The sequence below is a fragment of the Phaethon aethereus genome, assembly GCF_964289735.1.
Source record: "Phaethon aethereus genome assembly, contig: HAP1_SCAFFOLD_629, whole genome shotgun sequence".
NCBI lineage: Eukaryota > Metazoa > Chordata > Aves > Phaethontiformes > Phaethontidae > Phaethon > Phaethon aethereus.
In genome coordinates this window covers 1-22,665 of record NW_028113841.1, presented here as the reverse complement: position 1 = coordinate 22,665, position 22,665 = coordinate 1, and the positions used below count along the sequence as shown (strand labels likewise).

General features: G+C 65.1%; 2 protein-coding genes across 2 annotated transcripts; one reads left to right on the top strand and one right to left on the bottom strand.

The window, feature by feature from the left end:
• The first annotated feature begins 7,650 nt into the window (after positions 1–7,650).
• FAM222A (family with sequence similarity 222 member A) lies at positions 7,651–11,274 on the top strand. Its single transcript, XM_082016065.1, has one exon. It carries the CDS (start codon positions 7,783–7,785, stop codon positions 8,980–8,982), a length of 1,200 nt encoding a protein of 399 aa, XP_081872191.1. The 5' UTR covers positions 7,651–7,782; the 3' UTR covers positions 8,983–11,274.
• Positions 11,275–14,673: 3,399 nt separating this feature from the next.
• Positions 14,674–21,289, bottom strand: TRPV4 (transient receptor potential cation channel subfamily V member 4; the record flags this gene model as incomplete). Its single annotated transcript, XM_082016064.1, has 15 exons — positions 14,674–15,257; positions 15,414–15,535; positions 15,757–15,884; positions 15,993–16,309; positions 16,563–16,629; positions 16,855–17,020; positions 17,121–17,194; positions 17,391–17,483; positions 17,619–17,777; positions 17,851–18,030; positions 18,546–18,844; positions 18,955–19,095; positions 19,299–19,451; positions 19,682–19,854; positions 20,913–21,289. 15 exons carry the CDS (start codon positions 21,287–21,289, stop codon positions 15,115–15,117), a joined length of 2,592 nt encoding a protein of 863 aa, XP_081872190.1. The 3' UTR covers positions 14,674–15,114.
• Positions 21,290–22,665: the final 1,376 nt, after the last annotated feature.

Below are 22,665 nucleotides of genomic sequence, written 5' to 3'. Positions count from 1 at the left end.
TGGGGCAGCACCACGGTAGCATCGGGTCGGCGCTGGGGGGACGTTGGGTAGGTATCAGGATGGCACTGGGACACATTGGGGTGGCACTGGGTTGGGGCAGTGTCAGGATGGCACTGGGGTGGCATCAGGGGAGCCTTGGGGTGGCATCAGGGCTGTGTTGGGGCAGTCTGGGGTGGCATATGGTGGCATCGGGGCAGTTTTGGGGCGGCATCATGGTGGCGTTGCCGTGGCATCTGACTGGCATAAAGGTGGCATCAGGACAGCACTGGGGTGGCACTGGGATGACGTCAGGATAGCATCAGGGTGGCATCGGGGTTGGCATTGGGGTGGCATCAGAGTGGCACTGGGGATGGCACCGGGGCGTGCTCATGGCCACGATGCTGCCCTCCTGGCGTGCCTCCTGCCCGGCGCCGTTCGCCTTTGCCGCGCCGGTGGACGCGGCGGCACGGTGCACGGCGGCGCGCGGCGCTCGTACCTCGTGGGGGAGACAAATGGGAAGTGACACGTGTGTGTGTAGACGGGTATTTGTGGTGACGCTTTGACTGCAGATAATAAAGTGCTCGCCCTGAGGTGATCCAATTCAGCAGCCGCCTCGGCAGAGCCGCGCGCCGTCGAGGGGGAGACGAAAGGGGAGGAAAAAAGGCCCGTCTGAAATGACATGTCAGCCTAAAAAGGGATCGTGTTAACGGATGAATATCTGGGGACGGCGAAGCCCGGCGCTTCCCTTCGTGCTTTGTCATGGATTTTGTTGTCTTTGCAGATTATGGCTCCTGCGCGGCTGCCGCGCGGGGTTCGCCGCCTACGTGTGTTCGGACGGATTTCTCCCGCTATTATTTCTGTAGCTGGTTTTAATTTAAGCCCCCGAAGCCGGGGCGCGTTCGCCTCGCGCCGAGGATGCTCTGCTGGAGGGTGCTTTTGTCCTGGCTCCGTGCCGGGGCGGGGGGGCCGGTCCTGCAAGCGGGGACGCAGCATTTTTGGGGGCGGCTGCGGTGCCGCCGAGGGTGCTGCTTATGGGTGGGCTGCCGGGACCGTGCTCGTGGGGGGCTGGGGACCGCGCCGGTGCACGGGGCCCCCGCCGCACCGGCCGCGCGCGGCGGCCTCCCCGCCACCCATCCTGGGGACACCGTCACCATAGAAACCGCCGCCCTTCGCAGGGTGGGAAAGCCGGCGCGGTGTGACAGCCGCCCAACCTGCCCGGCGCAGAGCGAGCGGCGCGGTGCGGGGGGGGGGGAGCAGCGCCCGCAGCCCCCCCTGCACCCCGGAAACGGCGCGGGGGGACGCGCGGGTGGGCAGGGGGGTCCGGCCGGGAGCTGCCGCCTGCGGGGCCGGGGCGGCCGGTTCCTGCCCAGGCGGCTTTGCCAGCTGGGGCTCGGACCCAGACTTCAGGGACTCTCGGTTTGTTAAATGCACCAGGTTTTGTTGGTTTTCTTCCAAGCGTTTTGCAAATATTTAGGCTTCTTCCAAGTGTTTTGCAAATATTTAGGGTTTAGCTCTTTCAAAATCTGCTCCCAGTGTGGCAGGCGGAGCAAAGGGGTTTTTTTGACGCTTTCTGGAGCCTGGAAGACGTTGGGATCTCCTTGCTGCGAGAGGAACAGGGAGCCTGGTCCCAAAGCCGTGGGACGAGCTCTCGGCTCTTGCAGAGTTTAATTCACTCGGAGGCTGCAGCGCTGTTATTTTTTAATAAGAGCCACTGGCAAGCGGATCGCTGAGCGGCTGCTCGGGTCCCCAGCGTCTCCCCCGGCCTCCGCCCGGCGCTCTCGGCATCGCTCCCCTTCCCAACCCCTCCTGCCCCTGCGCAAATTAAAAATCCTGCCTAATTGCTGCCCTTTCGCCCCTCCGGCTCGGCTCGGGGAGGCAGAGCAGGAGCGAAACACAGGCTCAGTGCTGGAAACACCGACGCTTTCCTTGTAAGAGGGGCAGGGCAGGGCAGGGCAGGGAGGGCGAGGACGGGAAGGGAGGGCGAGGACCGGGAGGGAGGGCGAGGTCTGGCCGGACGCTCGGGGCAGGGCAGGGCGGCCCCCGGGAAATGCCCCTTCCCAGGGTGAAGGTGGCGAAGGGACCAGGCGAAGCCAGGGTGGGCAGAGCAGCCGGGGCTTCCCGTTGCGTTTCGGGGCAGAAAACCGCGGCTAAGCCCTCGGACGTTCCTCCTGAACGGCTGCCCGAGCGGTGGGCACGGCACCGGCTGCCGCAGCCCGCCGGGCGTCCCCGGCAAACCCGCCTGGGCACGCCTGAGCCCACCCGCGATGCCGAGCCGCGACCCTGCCCGGGCGCGGGACTCCGCTGCCGGGACGGACCTGCCCGGAGCGCGAGAGGGGCTGCCAGCCGGGCGCGCCGCGGCGCGGCGAGGAGGAGCTGGCGTCGTGCCGGCAGCGGGAAGCAACCTGCCGCTCTGAAGGTCCTGGCACCGACAGGCCGGATCCCTGGCGCCGGGCTGGTCCCGCTGGGCGGCTCTCGCCATCTCGCCCTCCCCGGGCGATCCCGATCCTCTGCCGGGGTGTGCCCGCGGTTTCCCCGGGGCTGTGCCGTGGCGGAGTGCGGCAGCTCCGGCGGCTGGGGCAGCCCCGGCAGCGGCTCCGCTCCCGTCCGAAAAAGAGGTGAAAAGCGTTTTCCTTTGGGGACGCGGGGAAGCGAGGCCTGAGCGAGGCACCAGGTAGCTTCCAGCCGCGGCTTCGCCTTCGGCAGCTTTATAAAGATTTACCGCCGAGATTACTTCTTTCATTTGTTGCAAAATATTTTAGTGCTTTCGATGTGTAGAAAAAAGGTTTGTCCCATCTGATCTCGCAGAGGAGTGAAGGAATGGCGGGGAGGGAGGGAGCTCGTCTCGCCTGTCTGTGGCAGGCGGCACGTCTGTCGTGGCTGTTAACCGGTTGGGTGCCACGTGCTGCCGCCACGTCCCCGCTCGGCTTGTCCCTGCGCAGGGCTACGGTGCTGCCGGTACCGGTCCCCGGGACGTACCCCCCAGGCACCCTGATGTCCCGCTCGCCGTCCCCTTCCGGAGCGGGGCAGCCGCCCGGGGAGCGCAGCGTCTCCTGCAGCGTCATGGCCTGAAAATTAAAGTCATAAATTGCCGGGGCGTGCGCTCGCCTTCTTCCAGGGAAGGGGGCCCTGCCGGGGATGCGGCCGCCGGCGCCAGGCCGGGGGACACCCGGGGCAGCTGGGCTGTGGGAGCAGCATGGAGCTGAGCACCCTTCCTGGTCCTGAGCATTCTTCCCAGTATCGAGCATTCTTCCCAGTATCGAGCATCCGTCGTGGTGCCGAGCGTCCGTCCTGGTGCCAAGCGTCCTTCCCGGTACCGAGCATCCTTCCCGGTGCCAAGCGTCCTTCCCGGTGCCGAGCGTCCGTCCCGGTGCCGAGCGTCCTTCCTGGTGCTGAGCATCCTTCCTGGTGCCGAGCGTCCGTCCTGGTGCCGAGCGTCCTTCCTGGTGCCGAGCGTCCTTCCTGGTGCTGAGCGTCCTTCCCGGTGCCGAGCGTCCTTCCCGGTGCCGAGCATCTTTCCTGGCACTGTTTTGATCCCACGACTGCTTTAACCAAGCAGACACTGATTGCCAGAGCCCCGATGCTGCCGCTCCTGTGAGCTCCTCGGGTGCCGAATTGTTCGCCTGACTGACAGCTGAGCAGCCCAGACAGCTCTATTATTTCTATGGGGCCCTGGCCCCGCGGGCCTGCAATTTAGGTCTGCGCTATTAACCCCGCCTTGTTCTCCACTTTGTAACCGCTTTAGTGCCTTTAAAAGTGTACAGTTAAAATCAGGGTTAATTAGGGGCCCGGCAGCTGGGCTTCGCCCGCGCCCATTGTGTCCCAGCGGAGTGGGGCCGGGGGTAATTGGGGACTGTTGTGGGTTTGTGCCGGCCGACTCCAGCGTGGCACAAGCCCTGGATCGTTGGCCTCTGGTTAGCCTTGGTCTCTCCTGCCGTAAGGATGGCTTTGGTTAGCTTCCCTCCACTCCTTTCTGCCATCTTTCCTTCTTCCCTGGCCCTAGTGGGGAAGGGGATGTGTGGGATGCCGGGGATGCGGGAGATGCCGGGGATGCGGGAGATGTCGGGGATGCGGGAGATGCTGGGGATGCGGGAGCTGCTGGGGATGCGGGAGATGCCGGGGATGCGGGAGATGTCGGGGATGCGTGGGATGCTGGGGATGCGGGAGATGCCGGGGATGCGGGAGATGTCGGGGATGCGGGAGATGTCGGGGATGCGGGAGATGTCGGGGATGCGTGGGATGCTGGGGATGCGGGAGATGCCGGGGATGCGGGAGATGTCGGGGATGCGGGAGATGTCGGGGATGCGTGGGATGCTGGGGATGCGGGAGATGTCGGGGATGCGGGAGATGTCGGGGATGCGGGAGATGTCGGGGATGCGGGAGATGTCGGGGATGCGTGGGATGCTGGGGATGCGGGAGATTCCAGGGATGCGGGGGATGCCAGCAGCGGGTGCGCATGCCGCGGGAGGCTTTTGGGGGGGTTTCAGGGCACCCCATCCCCTGCCCGCCCCTCATGCAGCCGCCCCCCGTCCCCGTCGGGCATTCTGCACAGACCCGGCTGCTCTGGGCACGGTGGGGCTGGAGCTCCCCCGCCCATAAACCAAGATTTGTTCCAGATCGTGACACCGGTGGGGTCTGGGATTTACATCTGTGTCTCGAGCCAGGTTTGGTGGCCAATTTGCTAAAGTAAAAAGTTGTTTAGCTGGAGGCATAATCTTATAAGCCTGTGCTGCCATTATAATGGCTTCTCGTTTCTGCCTGGCTTTCCAATAATGCTTTGAGCAGAAGCTCGGAGTAATATAAAAAGCCATCGGATTATTACTGCGGGCGATGCATTTTCCATTTACAGTAACAAAATACTGAAGAAACAAAACAATTTAAAATTCCAATAAAATTCAAAACAAATCTTTGGCTGCTGAGCAGATTCAATTATTTAGCTGTTATTGAGTGCAGGCTGGAAAAATAGAGCAGGTCAGGGAGGGAGGGGGAGCTCGGAGCTGGGGGTGTGCCGGCCGCATCCCGTGGGAACGCCGGCGAGGGAGGGAGCCGGGAGCTGGCGAAACATCTTCTGGGAGAAGCGGCTGTTGATGGGTGCCTGTCGCCGGGCCGGCGCGCTGCCGGCGGCTGGGTTTGGTTTAGGGGTGGCGAGAGCTGGGGTTGCTTGTGGCGGCAAGCCCGGCTCAGCCTGCCGTGTGGCGGCAGCCGGCAGAGGTAACCCCCGCCGGCCGGGGGTCCGCGGCGCATCCCCCGGCGTGACGGCTCCGATGGCTCCAGAGTGGGGGGGGCAAAGCCGGCGGCGAGCGGCTGGTGTCAGGGCTGCCTGCGCCTGATGGGTGACGGCGGTGGTTGGGAGAGTTTGCATCTCGCAGTAATTACAGCCCGTTAGAAAGCAGTAATTACTGCGGAGAGGGGGAGCGGCGGAGCCGCGCAGCCGCCAGCGCGCCAGGAGCCACCGGGAAATCGGTCGCTCTGTAATTTTCCCAGCGGGGGTTCGGTGCGTCACCCTGATATCTGACAACACACCGAATTGGTGGCTTGTCACATCCCACCCAGCTGGTGCGAAGAGGTGACAAAGGCGGCTCCCGGGCCCCCCGGCCGGCACGCGGGCGGCCACGGCGCTCCCCGGGCACGCGCCGGCACCGGGGCTCGCGGGCGGGGTGCCCTCGGCCAAGCGCGGCTCACCTGGGCAGGCAGCTCTGCCCGTCCCGCAGCGGCGGGCAGCTCCGGGGTGGCTGTGTGGGGCCGTCCCAAAAGCATCGCCCACGGACCTGGTGCTGGGGATAGGGTTTTGGTGACTCGCGCCGAGGAGCTGTGGTGCCCGTGGGCGATGACGCCTCCCTCCAGCGATGGCCCCTTTTTTTTTTTACTATTTTTGCTTGGGAGGGAGCTTTTCCATGGAATGGGCTCATTAGGGATTCTGCAAGTGTCACCGGCTAATTAGTGTCGTGTTAATTGAGTATTCACGATGCTGCCACCTCCAAGGACAGCCGTGCCGGCATGAAGGGGAATGCAGATGTGCGCGGTTCGCGGTGCCGGCGGGCCGTGGCACCGGGCAGCGTGCCGTGCCGCTGCGCAGGCAGGGTCCCGCTCGCGGCTCCCCGCGCCCGCCGGCTCGCGGGGTGCCCGTGCCCAGCGGCACCCAGCGCCCGCGCAGCTCACCGGCCGCTCCACGGGCGCAGGTGCCACCCGGGCTCGGCGGCTTTACGGAGGTGGGGTGGCCGATGCCCGGCACGCGCCCGGCGGTGCATCCCGGGACGCTGCGCGCCTGCACGTGTCCCGCCGGAGCCGGTGCCGTGCCTCCTTGTCTCCTGGCGGCTACGTTAAATCCTACTCAAAGGCCCCGGTTTTAATTGGCTTAATATACTCGTTAATAACGATGTCTGTTTAAGACACCTGTAAAAAGCCCGTAACATCAGCTTAACGGCAGGAACGGCTGGCGAGGCTCTGCCGTTCTGCCCGTTAAATCCCTGCCGCCCCGCTCTGATGGAGGGGACGGAGCGCGGCCGCGGCCTCGCTCCTGCCTCTCCCCGGACATCACGCTGCTGCCGGGGGGCTGGCGTGGCGCCCGCAGCCGCCAGTGCCCCCGCCTCCCCCCGCATCCTGGTTTTGACGGCGTGCCCGGCTCCCGCGGGCGTGCCCGTGCGCGCCGGCAGCTGCCGGCACCGTGCCGGAGCGTCGCTCCGAGCGGGGCCGAGACGGGCACGGCAGACCGGCTTAGCGACGTCGGTCGGTGCGCCGAGCGCGGCCGGCGGCGCAGCTCTTCCCCGGAGACTTGGCCATGCCGCGCGCGGCGGCGGCAGGAATCGCCGGTCCCGGCGGCATCCGGAGCAAAGCGCTGCCCAGTGCCCGCAGCCCCTTTTCCCCGGGCGCCGTGGGGCTGCGCTGCCTGGGAGCCTCCAAAATCGCCCGGCAGCAGGGGCAGGGTCCCCGGGAGGGCTGGGGCTCCTCGCTGAGGGGTGCCAGCCCCAAAGCCCCCCGGTTTGACCATCGCTCCCTTGCGGAGGCCGGCTCCTGGCGGGCGCCGGGTCCAGCACCCCCGGGTGCTGCAGGTGTCCCCCCGCAGGGCCGGGGGTTTCGGCACCGGCTCGGGAGCAACCGTCGTTCCCCGCGTGCCGGCGCGCGTGTGCATGCGCCTCTGTGTGTGTGGAGATTTTAAACACCTAATTTATTCCATCTATTAGATAGATTTTGTAGATTTAATCATTTTCACAGTTGGTGGCTCATTGGATACTCAAGGTAAACTCCAAATGAAAGTATAATGGGTACGACAAATGAGTTTTCACACCAGAATGGCAGAAACTTGCTCGGGAAAGAGTTTGAAAGGAACAAAAATATATACGTATATGATTTTTTTTTTGGCGGTGGCTTTTGCTGACTCCAGTAGGTTACCACAGTTAATTTCACCAGTTTTGTTCATCTGTAAAATTGCATAAAAGTGACATTTTTGTGCTCATTATAGGAACTGCTGATTTATGGCTGGTAAATGCAATGCTTTTCCATTTTTGGTGAGGTTCTCGTAGCAGCGCAAAGCACCCATGAAATTGCTTGTATAATGTAGTTTAAATCCAATCTCGGAGAAAGATTCCCCCGTTGGGTAAAGTGACATTTCCATTCTCCACACCGAGTTTATTTTAGGCCACTTAGAAGTGACTCCGTCGGCGGGAGGGAGCAGGTTGGTGCCCTGACCCGGTTTCTGCCGGGAGCAGGCGGGAGCTGGGTGGGGGGCGACGGGTGCCGGGTCCCCCTCCTCCCGGCAGCGCCGGATTCACCCTACGCTTTGCTCCCGCAGGCGAGACGGCGGCACCCATGCATTCCCCGCGCTACCCCAGCCCCGCCGAGCTGGACGCCTACGCACAGAAGGTGGCCAACAGCCCGCTGACCATCAAGATCTTCCCCACCAACATCAGGGTCCCCCAGCACAAGCACCTTAACCGGACGGTCAATGGCTACGACACCACGGGGCAGCGCTACAGCCCCTACCCGCTGCATGCCGGTGGCTACCAGGGTCTCCTGGCCATCGTCAAAGCCTCTGGCAAAAGCGTGGTGAAGAACTCGGAGGGGAAGCGGACTAAGCTCTCGCCTGCCCAGGTCGGCGTCGCTCCCTACCCCGCGTCAAGCACTTTAGCTCAAGGTCCCTCCTGCGCCGGGCAGCTGAGCTACCACGGCGGCCAGAAGCAGCTGGAGGGTCCCGTGCCCCCCAACGTGACGGTGGCGGCCTCCGTGCTGCCGCTGGCGGGCAGGAGCCTGGCCCTGCCGCCGTCCAACCTGCCCTCCATCCAGAGCATCATCTACCAGATCAATCAGCAGTGCCAGGCGCAGGGTGCCCAGCCGGCCTGCCCGGCCGTCGTGGCCGCCAACCCCAGCCCGGCCAAGCACGGCGCCTTCGCCGGTGCCGCCGCGTACGCCGGCGCCGTCCTGCCGGAGTGCCGCAAGGGCGCCGAGCTGGCGCTGGGCTCCAACCCGGCCGCGGCCCTGGGACCCAAGGCGGGCGTCTACCCCGAGGGCATGGACTACCTGGTCTGGCAGCAGAAGCAGCAGCAGCAGCACCTGCGAATGTACAGCGGGGGCAGCGGCGGCGGGGGGGCCCTCAGCAAGTCCCCTGAGACGTGCGCGGGTGCCTCGCGCCCCTACGGCCTGGGCGGCGCGGCCGAGAAGGTGAGCTCGTCCCCCTTGAACTGCATGCACGGCAACTTCTCTGTGGGGCAGTACTTCGCCCCGCCCTGGAACAGCATCTTGGTGACCCCCAACAGCGACTGTTACAACCCGCCGGAGCTGGGGGCCGGGCCCCGCGAGCTGGGGGTGCCCCCCGCCGAGGGGCTGCCCAGCAAGACGCTCTGCAATACCTCCATCCTCAGCAGCAGCCTCCAGTCCCTGGAGTATCTCATCAACGACATCCACCCGCCCTGCATCAAGGAGCAGATGCTGGGCAAGGGCTACGAGACCGTGTCTGTGCCAAGGCTCTTGGACCACCAGCACGCCCACATCCGCCTGCCCGTCTACAGATAAGGAACCGATGCTGCTTTTCCCAAACCCAGGGCGAGGACTTTGGCACGAGCCGCGCTCCCCTCCGGCACCGCGCGGGTACCGGACCGTGGCAGCGAGGGCGGGGGGACGGGGACGGGGGGACGGCGGCGGCTGCCCAAAGGGCTCCCGGGACACTGGCGTTTCACCGGGGTCCCCAGACTGGATACACCCGCCACGCGCTGGCAGCCGAGGACGAAGGACCGCTTGTCTATATAGCTCAGAAATCATTTTATCTCCACGAATGTGAACAGGGAATCGCTACGAGTTGCTGCTATCCAGGGAGAGGAGGCTCCGCTCCGCGCGCCTGCGGGCGCCCGGCCGGGTCCGTGCGGGGCAGAGCCCTGTGCCGCGGCCGGCCGGGAGGCTCACCGGCAGCCGGTGCCAGCCCGGCACCGGCCGGCACGCAGCGGCCGCAGGGAGCTCGCGCCTGACCTGTAGCTGAAGTCCGTAACTTGCACTGCTTTGATTAAAGCTAATAATTGGGGACAGTCTGGAGGCTATTTAAGAAAAACACTTGAAAACTTGAACAGTTTTGGGTTTGGTTTTTTTTTTAGGGTTTTCGTTTTTTTTTTTTTTTAGTTTACTAGGCTGTACATCTACGTGTTGGCTGCTACAGAGTCTCCTCCCACCCCTCCTCCTCCTCCTCCTCCTCCTCCTCCTCCTCCTCTTGCCCAGCCCTACATTGGCCACCGGCTCCTATTCCCACTCAACCGGGAGGTTTGGTGCCCCGCGCCAGGCGCCCAGCGGGACCCCCTGGCCCCTCTCCCACCCCACAGCACCTCCGGGAACCCACCCGGGTCTCATTCCCAGGCTGGTGTCCCCCCCCTTACTGTCAGTTCTACCTTGGTTCTGGGTTAGAGGCGACCACGGCACCAGGGGTGCTCACATACCTCCTTTTTTTCTCCTTTTTTTTTTTTTTTTCCAGAAAGAAACAGTTCCAAAATGCTCATTACGGTCTGTTACTCACTACGTGTAATTATGTGTTTAATAGATTTATTCATTTACAAAAGGCTCCGCACCACAAAATACAAAGTGTTTTGATGTTTAAAGGAAAAAAAAGAAAATACCCCGATGAAGCCCAAGGTGATTGTGCTCGGAAAAGAGGTACTGTATCCCTGAAAGGCCTGTTCAAGCACTAAGTGCATTTACAAATCTCTGAGAATGTTTTTTTTTTATACTAAAATTGACCATTATATTCTACTGTGAGAAGTGCTGGCTGCACTATATTGTTTTAAAAATGAGAGAAAAGAAATGAAAAAAAAAAAAAAAAAAAAACCAACACAAAACCCGCAAGCCGTGTGTCCGGATGGTGTTTTTCCCAAAGTAAAACCAGGATATCGCTGGACGTGTGCTCTGGAGTCTCTTTGCTTTGCTGTGGCCGCCCCTGGGCCCCCCCCAGAGCCGGGACCCCCCCGGCTCCCCCCCTGCACCCTGCCTTCCTCCTGCAGATTTTTAGGGCACGGAGGAACACCTATAAATAACCTGCTAACGATGCTGAGCCATTAATCCGGCCCTGGCACCAGCCGCCGCCTCGCCCCCAAAGGGTGCCCAGGCGAGGCGGGCGCACGTGGGCCAAATCCCCGGGGATTAGGGCTGTGGCCCCACGTGCACCCCCGGGATGCTTGCCCCTCGCAGCCCCGAGGGCCGGGTGATGGGCGCCGGGAGTTGGGTACCGCGTCCCCATCCCGGGACCGGCGGCTGCCACCGGCGCGGCCGTGGCATCTCCCCTGCCATCCGTCATCTGCGGCAAGTTTGCCACCGAGTTCCCCCCCCAGCGGGAGGGTTCCCGGTGCCGGGGCAGAGCCGGTGCTCTCCGGCGACCCCACTCCGGCTGGGGGGGCTGCTCTCCCCTAACCCAGACCACCCCCCTGGTCTGCCCCAGCGGCAGCTTCCCGGCCCCAACAATGAGCCGGTTGCATTAGGATAATAGTATTAAATCCCAAATAGCTCTGGGTGGAGGGTGCGTCTCTCCGGCCGCCGCGTCCCACGGCGGTGACATATGGCGTGCCGTTATCCCGGCCGGGGAGGTGTAACCAACCCCTGCCCGCGGCTGCCTGCGGCCCCGGCGCGGCTGCGAGGGCGCGGGCCGGGCTTGCTTTATTTCACACCCGCCTGCAGAATTGGGATCATTTTTAAACCTGTTCCTGCCACACTTGCCCGTGGCCATCGCTGGCTGCGGGACCGATCCCGGCGGAAACCCACGGCAGGGTTGCAGGCGTAGTGCTGCCCGCTCCTGCCCGGGGCCGTGCGTCCGGCAGCGTGGAGCGGCCACGACCCGCGCCGGAGCCACCAGCCTGAGCTGTGCGTGAGGGGACACCCAAAACCCAGCACGGCCGTGGACGTGGGAGGCAGAGGGCTGCTTTGCCCTCTGGGGATGGGGACAGGGAGGGGGACAGGGACGGGGACAGGGCCACACAGCCACGTGCCCGGAGCCGCCCCACGGCCGCAGCTGCAGCCGAGGAGCGCGGTTCCATTTATCTCATTTGCCGTAACCGCGGCGCGCATGGTGCTGCCGATATTTATGGCGTGCCGGGAGGGGACCGCTCCGTCACTGGTGGCGAGCGGCATGACAGCAGATCCAGGGAACAAAGAAAAATTGGGACAAAAGGAAATTTTCACAGAGGTTAATGTTACTGGGGCGGGGGGGGGGGGGTGCCTTTGCCTGCCTGCGCGTTAAAATTAGACTGTCTGGAAGGAAAATATTTGCTTCGGTCTTTGTCGTTAAGATGCCACATCAAAAGAAACACGAGGCTGAAGCACGGTGGTGCTGGCGGGTCCCTCTGAGCCGGGCACAGGGTGGCGGTGCTGGCTGCAGCCCCTCCATGGGGCTTGCCCCATGCATGGGGGGCTACCAAGGGAGGGGACCCTACCGCGGCCAGGGCTGCCTGGCGCAAGGAGCCTCGCCGGGGGCCCCATGAGAAACTTTGCTCCGTTACCGGTGCCCCTCAGAGCGGGGATTCATTAGTGCTGCCTCCATCAGATTTCCCACATCGCCATAAATCAGGGCGAGCGGCTGGGAGCGACGGCGCGATCCATCTTGCAGGTCTCGAAGTCATTACATTTCATTAGGAGGTGCGCGGGGGTTTTATTATTTAGCAGGTTAATTCTCCCCTCAGATAGCTCCTCTCGGAGGACGATTTCACTGTGCACGGCCAGACTTCAAACATGTAATGCAAAATAAATGGGTCCTTCCTCGGCGGGGGCCCTGCCTCCACCCAGGACCGCCGCCGCGCCGGCTCCAGCGGGCGCAGCTGGGGACCTGAAACGCGTGTAGAGACCGGCTGGAGCCGGGGCAAGGACTCCCCAGAAGCCACTTGCCACCCATAGCCCCACTCGCCCCGGCGGGGCACAGCACCCCACGAGCGCTGGAGGAACGTGCCGGGGGAAACGGTGCTGTTTCTGGCCTGCAAGTATCTTCCTACTAAAATAATATTTTCTGTGGCAGGCGTGCATGAGGCTGATATTCAACTTAGGGGCTGCCTTTGCTGTTCGAGAGTGAGGAGAAGAGACAGGCAGTATAAATTGCATGGCTGCAAAAGGACTTAAAAAACCCCATCTCTCATTTTGATTGATATTAGCTTCACAAATTAAGCTTTAGATTTATCTAAAAATAAATTTGCTTCCGCGCTCCGCATTCTGGATGACAAGTGCTTTTCTCTTCCCTTTGTTGGGTTTGTCAGCGCTGGCAGGGCGGTGCGGGGGGTGCGGGCAGGGGCCGTGCCCAAGCACCCCCAGCCCGCCGGCCCCCGGGGTGCCCCCCACCTCTGCGGCCATGCCTGACGGCAGAAGGTGCCATAGCTCAGGGCTTTGCAGGGCCGGGTGTACGAGGGCCAAAGGCAAGAAGCCCTGCAGCCCCGAGGGTGGCAGAGGCATCCTGTGCCAGGATGTCACCGTCGTGGCCGTGGCGTTCCCATCCCCACCAAGCCATCGCCAGGTCCGGCGTGATTGCGCAGGGTGCTGGGGCATGGCGACGTCCACCCCTCCTGCATCCAACCGCTTTAAACTCCGTTCACGTGCGGCCCTTCGGTTTTGGAACATTAGAATTTGCACGGGGGGGGTGTGCGCGTGCGTAAAAACTGGTTTATTTCCAATTATGCTGGAAAATCCCATCTCCAGTGCTGTAACCGGGGGCAGCCGCGGCACAGAGCCTGTCTCCGGCGCACCGGGTGGCTGCGCTGCACTGCCCAGCCGGGGATAGGCCCCAGATACCTGCTGCGGCCCGGCACCAGGCATTATTATTTTCAAATTTAATATTTTATTATTTTCAAATAACAGCTGGCGCGAAGGCGAGAGCCGGCTCAGCTCCTCATTCGATTATGCAGCGTGAGCCGAGAGCTGAAACCTCAGCCTCTCCTAAGTAGTGATAATGAAACTTATTCATTCCCTCACCCTGGGGAAATACTTAAACCACAATATGAGAGATATATGTAAATCACATTTAAACGGAGACAGTGCCGTTAAAGCTAACGGCGAGTAATCAGGTTTGAAGATGAAGCGTCCCCTTTCCTGCGGTATCATTTGCTTACTGAGCTGGGCTGCTTCCAGGGCCCTGGCCAGGGTCTCTGCCGCCACGCCACCGGGCCACCGGGCCACCGGCACCCACCCGGAATCGGTCCTTCGGACCGACGCAGCCTCCAGCACCTCGGCCGTTGCGATGGCTGCGAAGGGAGACGAGCAGAAAGGGAGCGGCCGGGCTAAAGAGGCGCGATGCGATGGGGCGGGGGAGCATCCCGCCGGGGCAGCGCTGCCCGTCCTGCCGGGAGCTCATCCCGCCCCCCCCGGGGCAGCCCCAGGCCCCAAACCGCAGCCCCACTCCGTGCCCCACAGCAGGGCAGGAGCGGGTCAACGGCCTCGTCCCGCAGACCCACGTCCCGCAGGCTGGTCCCCACGCGAGGATGGGGCGAGAGGTGCAGGGGGAGGCCGGGGCGGGTGCCCAGCTCAGCGGCAGACCCTCGCTTTGCCCCCGGTCCGGCTCCCCCCCGCCCAGGGCTGCCCAGCCCCACAGCGGGCCCGCCTGCCCGGCCGGGTGTGGGGCAGGAGCACGGCCCGGCGCGGCCCCGGCCCCCTCCTGCCCGCCAGGGCCGGATCCGGCGTTGCGCGGTGTGTGGTGCCCTCCAGTGGAACAGCAGCCCCGGCCGTGCGCCGCGGCCCCGCACCGCAGCCCCGCACCGCAGCCGTGCGGCACAGCCATGCACCGCAGCCCCGCACCGCAGCCGTGCGGCACAGCCGTGCACCGCAGCCGTGCGCCATAACCCTGCACCATAGCCCTGCACCACAGCCCTGCACCACAGCTGCGTTCCACAACCATGCACCGCAGCCCTGCACCATACTTGTGCACCGCAGCCCTGCACTGCTGGCCACGCACAACCAGATGAGCGTGGGGGTGGCAGTGCTGGGATCTCCCATCTCCCAGGCAGAGCAGCCAAGGCTGGGAGGGCAACGCCGGGTGCTGCCACGACCCCCACAGGCACAGGGTACCTCGTGTCCCAGGGGCTTTGGCCCATTCTGTACCGTCACGGTGCCTGGCCACACTGGCTGGGCAGCCCAGAGCACCACCGGAGGGTCCATCTGCAGAGGAGTGTGAGCTTAGGGTGTTGGGTGGCATATCCGCTGCCTGACAGCACGGCACAGCACGGCACGGCATGGCACGCCACGGCACAGGGAGCAGCAGGCTCCTGTCTCCCTCCCAGGAGACCTGCCTGCAGCGACGCTCTCCCGGCTGGAACCAGCCAAAGCCAGGAGGCGGCGGCGGCAGGTCAGTCTTTATTACTAAATAAATAGTTGCATAAATCTTGTGCAAAAACGTGTGGCAAAAACCATTGGCCCTGGTGGGCGGCGGGGGCTGCACACCCCGCACCCTGCCCATGGCAGAGGTTCCTGGCACCGCACGGCCAACGGCCCAGCTCGGCAAAGCGAAGCGGCACCACCGGAACTCATCTGTGCGAGCCAGAGACCCCCAGCACCCCCTGGGACAGCGGCGGCTGGAGGGACAGAGGATGCACGAATCCCTGAGGAGCAGACAAGCACCGTCCAGCCCAGTCCACAATTCCGCTGGCTGTGCCGGGGCCGTGCCAGGGGCCCGGGCAGAATCCGTCAGCTGCCAGCGTCGCCGTGCTAGAGCAGGGAGCTCGAGGCCTGGCCGTGCCGCCGCTCCCGTGCCTCCGCTGTCCCCACGGTGCCCAGCGGCACCACCACCTCCTCCGGCTGGCAGCTCTTGTTGAGCTCCACCACACGCGGCACCACCGTCGACCAGCGATCTGCGGAGACGGCAGGAGTTTGTCAGAGCTGGGAGCCTGTGGCTGCTCCCCCCTCCCTGGTCAGCTCCGCGTCGCCCAAAGCAAATCTGCTCCTGGGGCTCAGGAGCTGCAAGGAGTGTCCCAAGGGATGCTCCCAGCCCACGGCATTACGCTCACCTCTCCGCAGCCGGCCCACGGTGTGGGAGAAGCCGTAGTACTGGTACGTGTCGCTCTTGCCCGGGTCCTCGCTGATGATGCCCAGGTTCTGGTTCCAGTGGGACCAGTTCACCTCATCCACCCTGCGGGGAAGGTCAGACCTGCAGAGGCTGCACGGGGGAACCAGGGCGGCAGCTCCTGCCTCCCTGCGCCATCCCACCACCGGCAATGCCACCTGAGTCCAGATTAGTAGAAACTACCCAGCAAACGAACGCACGGCGCCGGCACCCCGAAATGCTGCTCGCTGCGGTGGGAGAGGCTTGGCCGCTCCCGGTCCCTGGCTCCCCAGGGCTCCTGCCTTTACCTGAAGCACCAGCGACGGTCGGGCGTCCCATCGGTGCCCTTCCCCACGGTGACCATCTCCCCCGAGCGGAAGGCTCTCCGCAGGAACACAGGGAAGGAGCGCTCGATGTCCAGGATGGTGGTGGCCCACTGCCGGGGACAGCAGGGACCCCTCAGCCACTCGGGGATGGACGCATGGGGGTCCCAGGTGGTGCTGCTTTGATGGAGCTTGGGGTGCTGCAGCTCCTGGGGTGGTACCTGCAGCTTCCAGATGTGCTTGCTCTCCTTGGACACTTGGCCCACGGTCTCACCCATGAGAGCGATGAGCATGTTGAGGAGGAGCACGAAGGTGAGGATGATGTAGGTGACGAGGAGGATGATGAAGACACCAGGGTACTTGGCGCTCTCGAGCATCTCCAGGTCGCCCATGCCGATGGTGAGCTTGAAGAGGTCGAGCAGGAAGGTGCTGAAGGTCTGGCTGTCCCGGCAGGAGGGGTAGGTGGGCACCGAGCAGTTGGCCTGCTCCTCGCTGCAGGACTCGCTGCTGGGACACGGGTTGAGGAGGGACACCAGCGCTGGGGGAGGGAGGACAGAGGCGGTCAGTCTGTGGGGGCAGCGGCAAGGATGGTGCCCACGACGGGCCCCCCTGCGGCTCTGCGCCGGCGGAGCCCCTCTCCCTCTCCACTGCAGGAGGTGGCCGCAGGAGGTGGCCGCAGGCGGACAGGGCGGAGCGGGGGCTGCACAGCCCCCTGCCCAGCTGTGCCATGCTGTGCCGTGCCGCAGGGCTCATCCTTCCCGCCGAGCCCCGGCTCACCGGCCGGCGCCTACCTGACGCGTAGCCGATCATGAAGAGCAAGTAGACCAGGAGGAAGCGGAAAAGGTCTTTGAAGAGGATCTGCGAGTGATGGACAGGGAGGTGAGATGTGCTGGACCGCAGTGCCCAGCCATGTGCCGGGGCACCATCGCTGAGCCATGCCGCAGGGACGGCCGGGCCGAGAGCAGGGCATTGGCGAGCCACAAGAAACCCTAAAGAAAACATGGAGGACCCTCCTTTTGGGCCACACATCTATAGGAGGACCAGCCCTGCTGGGGAAGGAGAAGACCCCCGATGCCACCGGACCTTCTGGATCATGATGCTGTAGGTCCCCGTCAGCTTGAGCCCTCGGGTGAAGTACAGCGCGTTCATCCAGCCCAGGACCAGCGCAAAGACCATGACGGCCAGGTACGCCTCGATGCCGCCCAGGTAGAGCCCCGCCGTGACGATCACCAGCACCGAGTAAATGAAGCTGGAGGAGAGCTGGGGTCAGACCCTGCACCTACAGCCACCACCGGCTGCAAGCCCAGGGGTGCTGTGGCTCGGGGGGACCCCAGGGGTTCCCCACGTACTAGAGCAGCTGGAAGGAGCCATCTATGAAGAAGGAGTTCACGCCTGGGCACTTCTTCATGAACAGGTCTTTGATCTGGAGGAGAGAGGGAGAGGTTGGGGCGAGCGGGTGGGAAGCAAGCCCCAGCACAGCAGGGTCCTGGTGTCTGGGGGGCATCACGGCAGGGGCTGATGCCCCGGGACACGGGGCTGTCGCCCTCGAGTCGCTCCTTGCGTGGAGATCCCGAGGGCTCGGCTGTCCCATGGGAGGACCCCAGCCTCGCTGCACTGACGTTTGTGAAGAAGAAGAGGATGCCGGTGAGAAGGGTGATGATCTCCCCGGCCAGGCGCAGGTAGTCGACGGTGGTGGTGTACGGGTAGGGGGGCTGCGGGGAAAGGACAGAGCTGAGCTGCTCCACCATCACAGGGCAGGCAGGGCTGCTCGGGGCAGAGACCCGGCAAACCCCCCTGCCAAGGAGGTGCTGGCCCATGGGGCTGTGCCGCGGTGTCACGGGACTCACGGGGCCTTCCATGGGGCGGTAGTAGGCGACAAGGGTGAAGATGACCATGGCGCAGAGGTAGGACACCACACTGATGTAGAAGGAGACAGCCCCGAACTTGCGCCACTTGTCACGCAGCAGCTCGTTGATGGGCTCCACGGCCAACATCTCGTGGCGGTTCTGGTGGGATATGGGTGCCGTCAGCGGGGACCCAGCCCTGTGGCCCTCCCCACCCTCCCTGGCCCCTGCGCACCTCGATCTTGCTGTTGTAGACGAGGATCTCCAGCACGGAGACCTCCTCCCCGCAGGTGTCCAGTGAGGAGAGGTCATAGAGGGAGGAGTAGACGGGACCGTACGCCCAGTCCTTGAACTTCCGCGAGAGGTGCCGGGCGTCCTCGTCTGCGATCTCCCGCCGGATGATGTGCTGGAAGATCTGCCGCAGGGAGGACCACTCGCCCGCAGGCAGACCCGCGCCCGGCCCCCGCCTGCTCGGGGCACCCCGCTCTCCTCCCACCCATTCCAGGCACATCCCCTCCCGCCGCTGAGCACCCCACCCCACCCCCTGCACCCCACGGAGGCCCAGGGTGCTCCCAGGGCGCAGGGACACCACGGCAGCGGGCAGCCCCCCAGGACGCTGCAGCTTCTGCATTTGTAATGACCCCCCCTGCCCACACCGCTGGAGGATGAGGGCAGGTGAGGGGAAAGGATGGGATGTGCGAAGGACCTGGGGTTAATTAGGGAAAGGTTAATTAGCCAAATTAATAGGCTGCACGTGCAGGTTTCCAGCATCATCTGCAGAGAGAAGCCGCGCTGCTCACTGCTGGCAGGGACATGCACCGAGTGCGAGAGGGCTCAGCCGAGAGCCGACAGGGTCTCCGCCCTTGCAGCGGGGGATGGCGGGGCAGGCGGGTCCCAGCTCGGGGCGGGGGGGGGAGGGTGTCACTGTACCCCGATCTTGCCGGTCTTGGCAGCCATCATGAGGGGGGAGAGGCCGTCGTTGTTGAGCAGCGCCTCCAGGTTGGTGTCGGGGAAGAGCTTGGCGCACTTGACGAGGAGCAGGTCGTACATCTTGGTGACGAACTTGGTGTTCTCGCGGGTGTTGTCGGCGATGGCGACCAGGGCGTGCAGCACGGTGTTGCCGCGGGAGTCCTGGCGCCGCAGGTCCGCCTGCTTGTGCCCGTTCTCCGTCAGGTAGTGCACGATGTGGGGCTGGTTGGTGCAGGCGGCCAGCGAGAGGGGCAGCTCGCCTGCAGGGACAGCACTTCATCGGGCGCCCGCCGCCCTCGCCCCGCCGTGGGGGCATCCCCGGGGCACAGCCCATCCCTCTGGGCGACCCATCGGCTCCCTCCCCGCTCACCGAAGTAGAAGTAGCCGCCCTCGTCCTTGGGCTGGAAGAAGCGCCCGCGGGCCTGGGCGTGCACGTCCGCTCCCTTCTCCACCAGCAGCTCCACGTAGTGCTTGCAGCGGCGCTCGATGGCGATGTGCAGGGCTGTCTGACCTGCGCCGCCGCTGCCCGTCAGCCCCCGCCTCGCCCCGTGACTTCCCCCGGGTCCCCAGCCTTCCCGGGGTACCTGCTGCTCCAGTCCCCAAGCCCCCCCAGAGCCCCCCAGCCTCCCCAGGGTCCTCGCTGCTCTGGTCCCCAAACCTCCCCGGGGTCCCCCATGCCTGGGGAGGGCCGGCAGCAGCCCCAGGCGCCCCTACCTCGGTAGTAGACGTCCCTGAAGGGCGAGTTGACGAACTCCCGCATGTTGCCCGTCTTCTCGGCGATGTCGAGGAGGAGGGGGATGGTGTCGTTCCTGCCCCCGCTCAGGTTGAGCAGCGCCTTGGGCAGGCAGGTCTTCCCCGTGGAGGGCTCTGGGAGCGGGGGGTGCTGAGAGGGGGCCAGGGCAAGCCCCCAAGGCTATGAGGGTGCCCAGTCCTGCACCCCTGCGCGCCCTGGCCAAATCCCCAGCTCTTCCCGGGCGCCGCACGCCGCAGCCCCCCGTGCCGGGGCTGTGCATCACCATCCCCGCGGGGACCACCGGCGGCATGGCACAGCCCCGGCACCACGGGGTCCCAGGGCAGGGCCAGCCCCAGGTGCTCACCTCGAAACTCCTCGTCCGTCAGGCGCTTCTTGTGGGTGAGGAGGAAGGAGAGGAGCCCATCCAGGCCGGCCGGGGAGCCCCGGGAGACGATGTCGAAGAGGATGGGTCTGTTGAAGACCTTGAGGACGGGGGGCGGGTTGGGAGCCGGCCCCTTTGCAGCCGGTGCCTGCTTCCTGTGGGAGAAGCAGCAGCGCTGGGGACCGGAGCCGCTGCCTCGGTTTCCCACCCGTGCAATGAGCTCGAGGCTGCTCAGCTGCTGGCGAAAGGCACGGCCCCCTCCTCCCCAGCAAGGGTCACCCGTGGGGCCGGGGCAGCCTCCCCACCCGCAGCAGCCCGGTGCTCCCAGCATCCCCCCTCCCGGTATCGCCCACGGGGGCTGGTGGGCGCCTTGCCAGCTCCCATCCGGGTGCTGCAGCATTTTGGGCCCCCCAGCAGGGACAGGCCACGGCTTCGGCCACGCTCCAGCGCCGCGGGTGAGGCCAGACCGGTCGGAGCAGTTGGCGGCAGTGGGACGGGCTGGGGACAACCGGACGGCTCCGGGCACCGGGAACGGGGGGAGGAGGGAGAGTGGATCCCGAGCCAGGGATCTCCGGGGCTGGGGGCACATGGGGCAGCCCAGCCCCCTCCACCCGCCTGCACTCCTGCCCGCCCAGGGGACCGAGCTCCCGCCGGGGCACGGGGGCACCCCACGGCCTGAGCCCGGCTGCACCCCGGGGTGGGGACAGTGGCTGGGGGCCACGGCGGCTGCCCCAGGTGCCCAGCACAGAGGGGCATTGTGTGCCCGGCCGCGGGCTGGCCCCCTCCGGCTCCGGTTTCCTGGCGCGGGGAGGGTGGAGGCCCTCCTGAAAAGCCCTTTCATGCCGGGCAGCCAGACGTCCGCACCGGCCAGGGGAGCGGCTGGGCGCACAGAGCCTCTTTCACGGCTCCGGCAAGGGGGAAGGGGAGCCGCGCTCCCGGCCCCACGGGGCTGCGGACCCGCACCACGGCACGGCGCAGCGTGGCACGGCGCAGCCCCACGCTGCCACTGGCACTGGCCGGGAGCTGACCCGTGCGCGTGGCACCCCCTGCCCAAAGCACCCCAAATCGCCAGCCGGGAGCCATAGGGGGGTCTGTACCATCCCCAGCTGCCTGGCACCCCCATAGCCGTGGTGCTGCACCCAGCGTGCCCCGGGCATCCCCCAGCCCATCACCCCCCGCCGGCAGCGGGGTGCGCGGGCGACCCCGTACTCACTCCACGACCCTCCTGCGCCAGCGCTTGTTCTCGCTGGGGTGGTGGCGGTAGGTGCCGTAGTCGAAGAGGGAGTCCATGGGGGCTTTCTTGGGCGCGGGGACCACGGACGACTCGTAGATGGTGGCCTCCAGCAGCTCCATGGGTTTCGGGGCGCCTTTCCGGAAGGCCCCGTGGAATTTCATGCGGAGGTTTTGCTTTCCATCCCCAGCGCCGGGGGGGCCCCGGGCCGCCTCGGCAGGGGACGGGGTGTCCTCGCTCTCAAACAGGTTGGCCAGTGAGGAGAGCGGAAAGGAGTCGTTCTGGAGGGACCCGTCATCCCCCAGGCCCTCCCCGGCATCGCTGCCAACGGCACGTGCGGAGTCTTCGGCGTCTGCCATGCTCCTTGGTCAGAGGGATGGGTGCGAGCAGCCTGCCTGGGCGGCTGCGGCCCCCAGCTCCTTCCACGAGAGCAGGAGACCTGGCAGAGGAAAACCCAGAGTCATCCCCAAATAATCCCTGTTCCTCCCCATCCTCTCCCACGGGGCACCGTGCCCCCACGTGGGAGCAGGTCCGACACCGACCCCTGGCAGCACTTGGGGCCAGCGGGACCCCCTGCAGCCCAGGGTGTCCCGGACTGCCCCGGCTCTCCTACCCACCCACCTACCCCACCGCGGGGACCCCTCACATCGGCAGCGGCCCCGCCGGCTGCAGCGCTGCCGGCTTCAAAGCGCAGCGTAATGGCTGAGGGCAAGCCCGGCCCCGCTGCCTCTCCCCGCTGCGGTCGGCTTGGGTGCAGCCCAGGACAGGGCACAGAGCAGACCCTGTGCGCTCCGATCTCCCGCCCAAGGAAAGAAAACATTCCTGGGATACACCCCACGCCCAGGGAAGCGCCCGGAGGCAGCAGGGAACTGCCACCACAGTGGGGCTGCGAGCAGGACTGGGGCTGGTCCCCGCTGCCCCACCACTCCCACAGCCCCGGGGGGCTCGGTGGGACCTGGCCCTGGGCGCCCACGGTGCCGACACGGCCACGCTGGGCACCGGCAGGGGGGCAGACACGGCATGGGAGGGCAGGAGCAGCGGTTAGGACCAGAAATTACAGGTTTAGGCTGGCCAGAGGGAGGTGGAACTGCAGGAGAGCCGCGCTACCAGCGTGGCGAGCAAAGCACCGCGCCGTGCCACCGGCACCGCCGTGTGCTGCCCACCAGGACCCTCCGGGCCGGCAGCGCTGGCAGGGCCACGGACAGGCAGGGCAGACAGGTGAGTGAGCCCGGGATGTCCCCCAGCCCCGCTTTCCACGAAAACACACCCACAAAACACACCAGGGTTAAAGCTCAGCCCAGCCCCTGCCTCTGGGGAGCTCAGCCTTCCCTGCGGGTCCCGGGACAGAAAAAGCAGCCGGGAAACGTATCATTTTCTGCTGGGCTGCAGCTTTGTACAACAAGCCACAATGGCAGGCTAGGCCCTCCCGGGGTGGGCAGGGATCTCGGCCGGATAACGTGCTTCTAATTAGTCGCTGTGTCCCACAGCGGCCCGTGACAGCCCCACGGTTGGGGCACACGATGCTCCCACAGATATGGGGGGTTGAGGGCTGCAAACAGCCCCAAAATCCTGCTGCAGCAAGGGTCCTCGGCCAGTTTTTCTTTCCTCCCCGCCGCTCTGGGCAACACCTCGCAGGGACGGTGCAGCCCCGGAGGGCACCCAGCGGGGACGGTGCAGCCCTGGGAGACACGGGGCGAGCCGCAGAGCCGACACGGTTTCTCCTCCTTGCTGACTT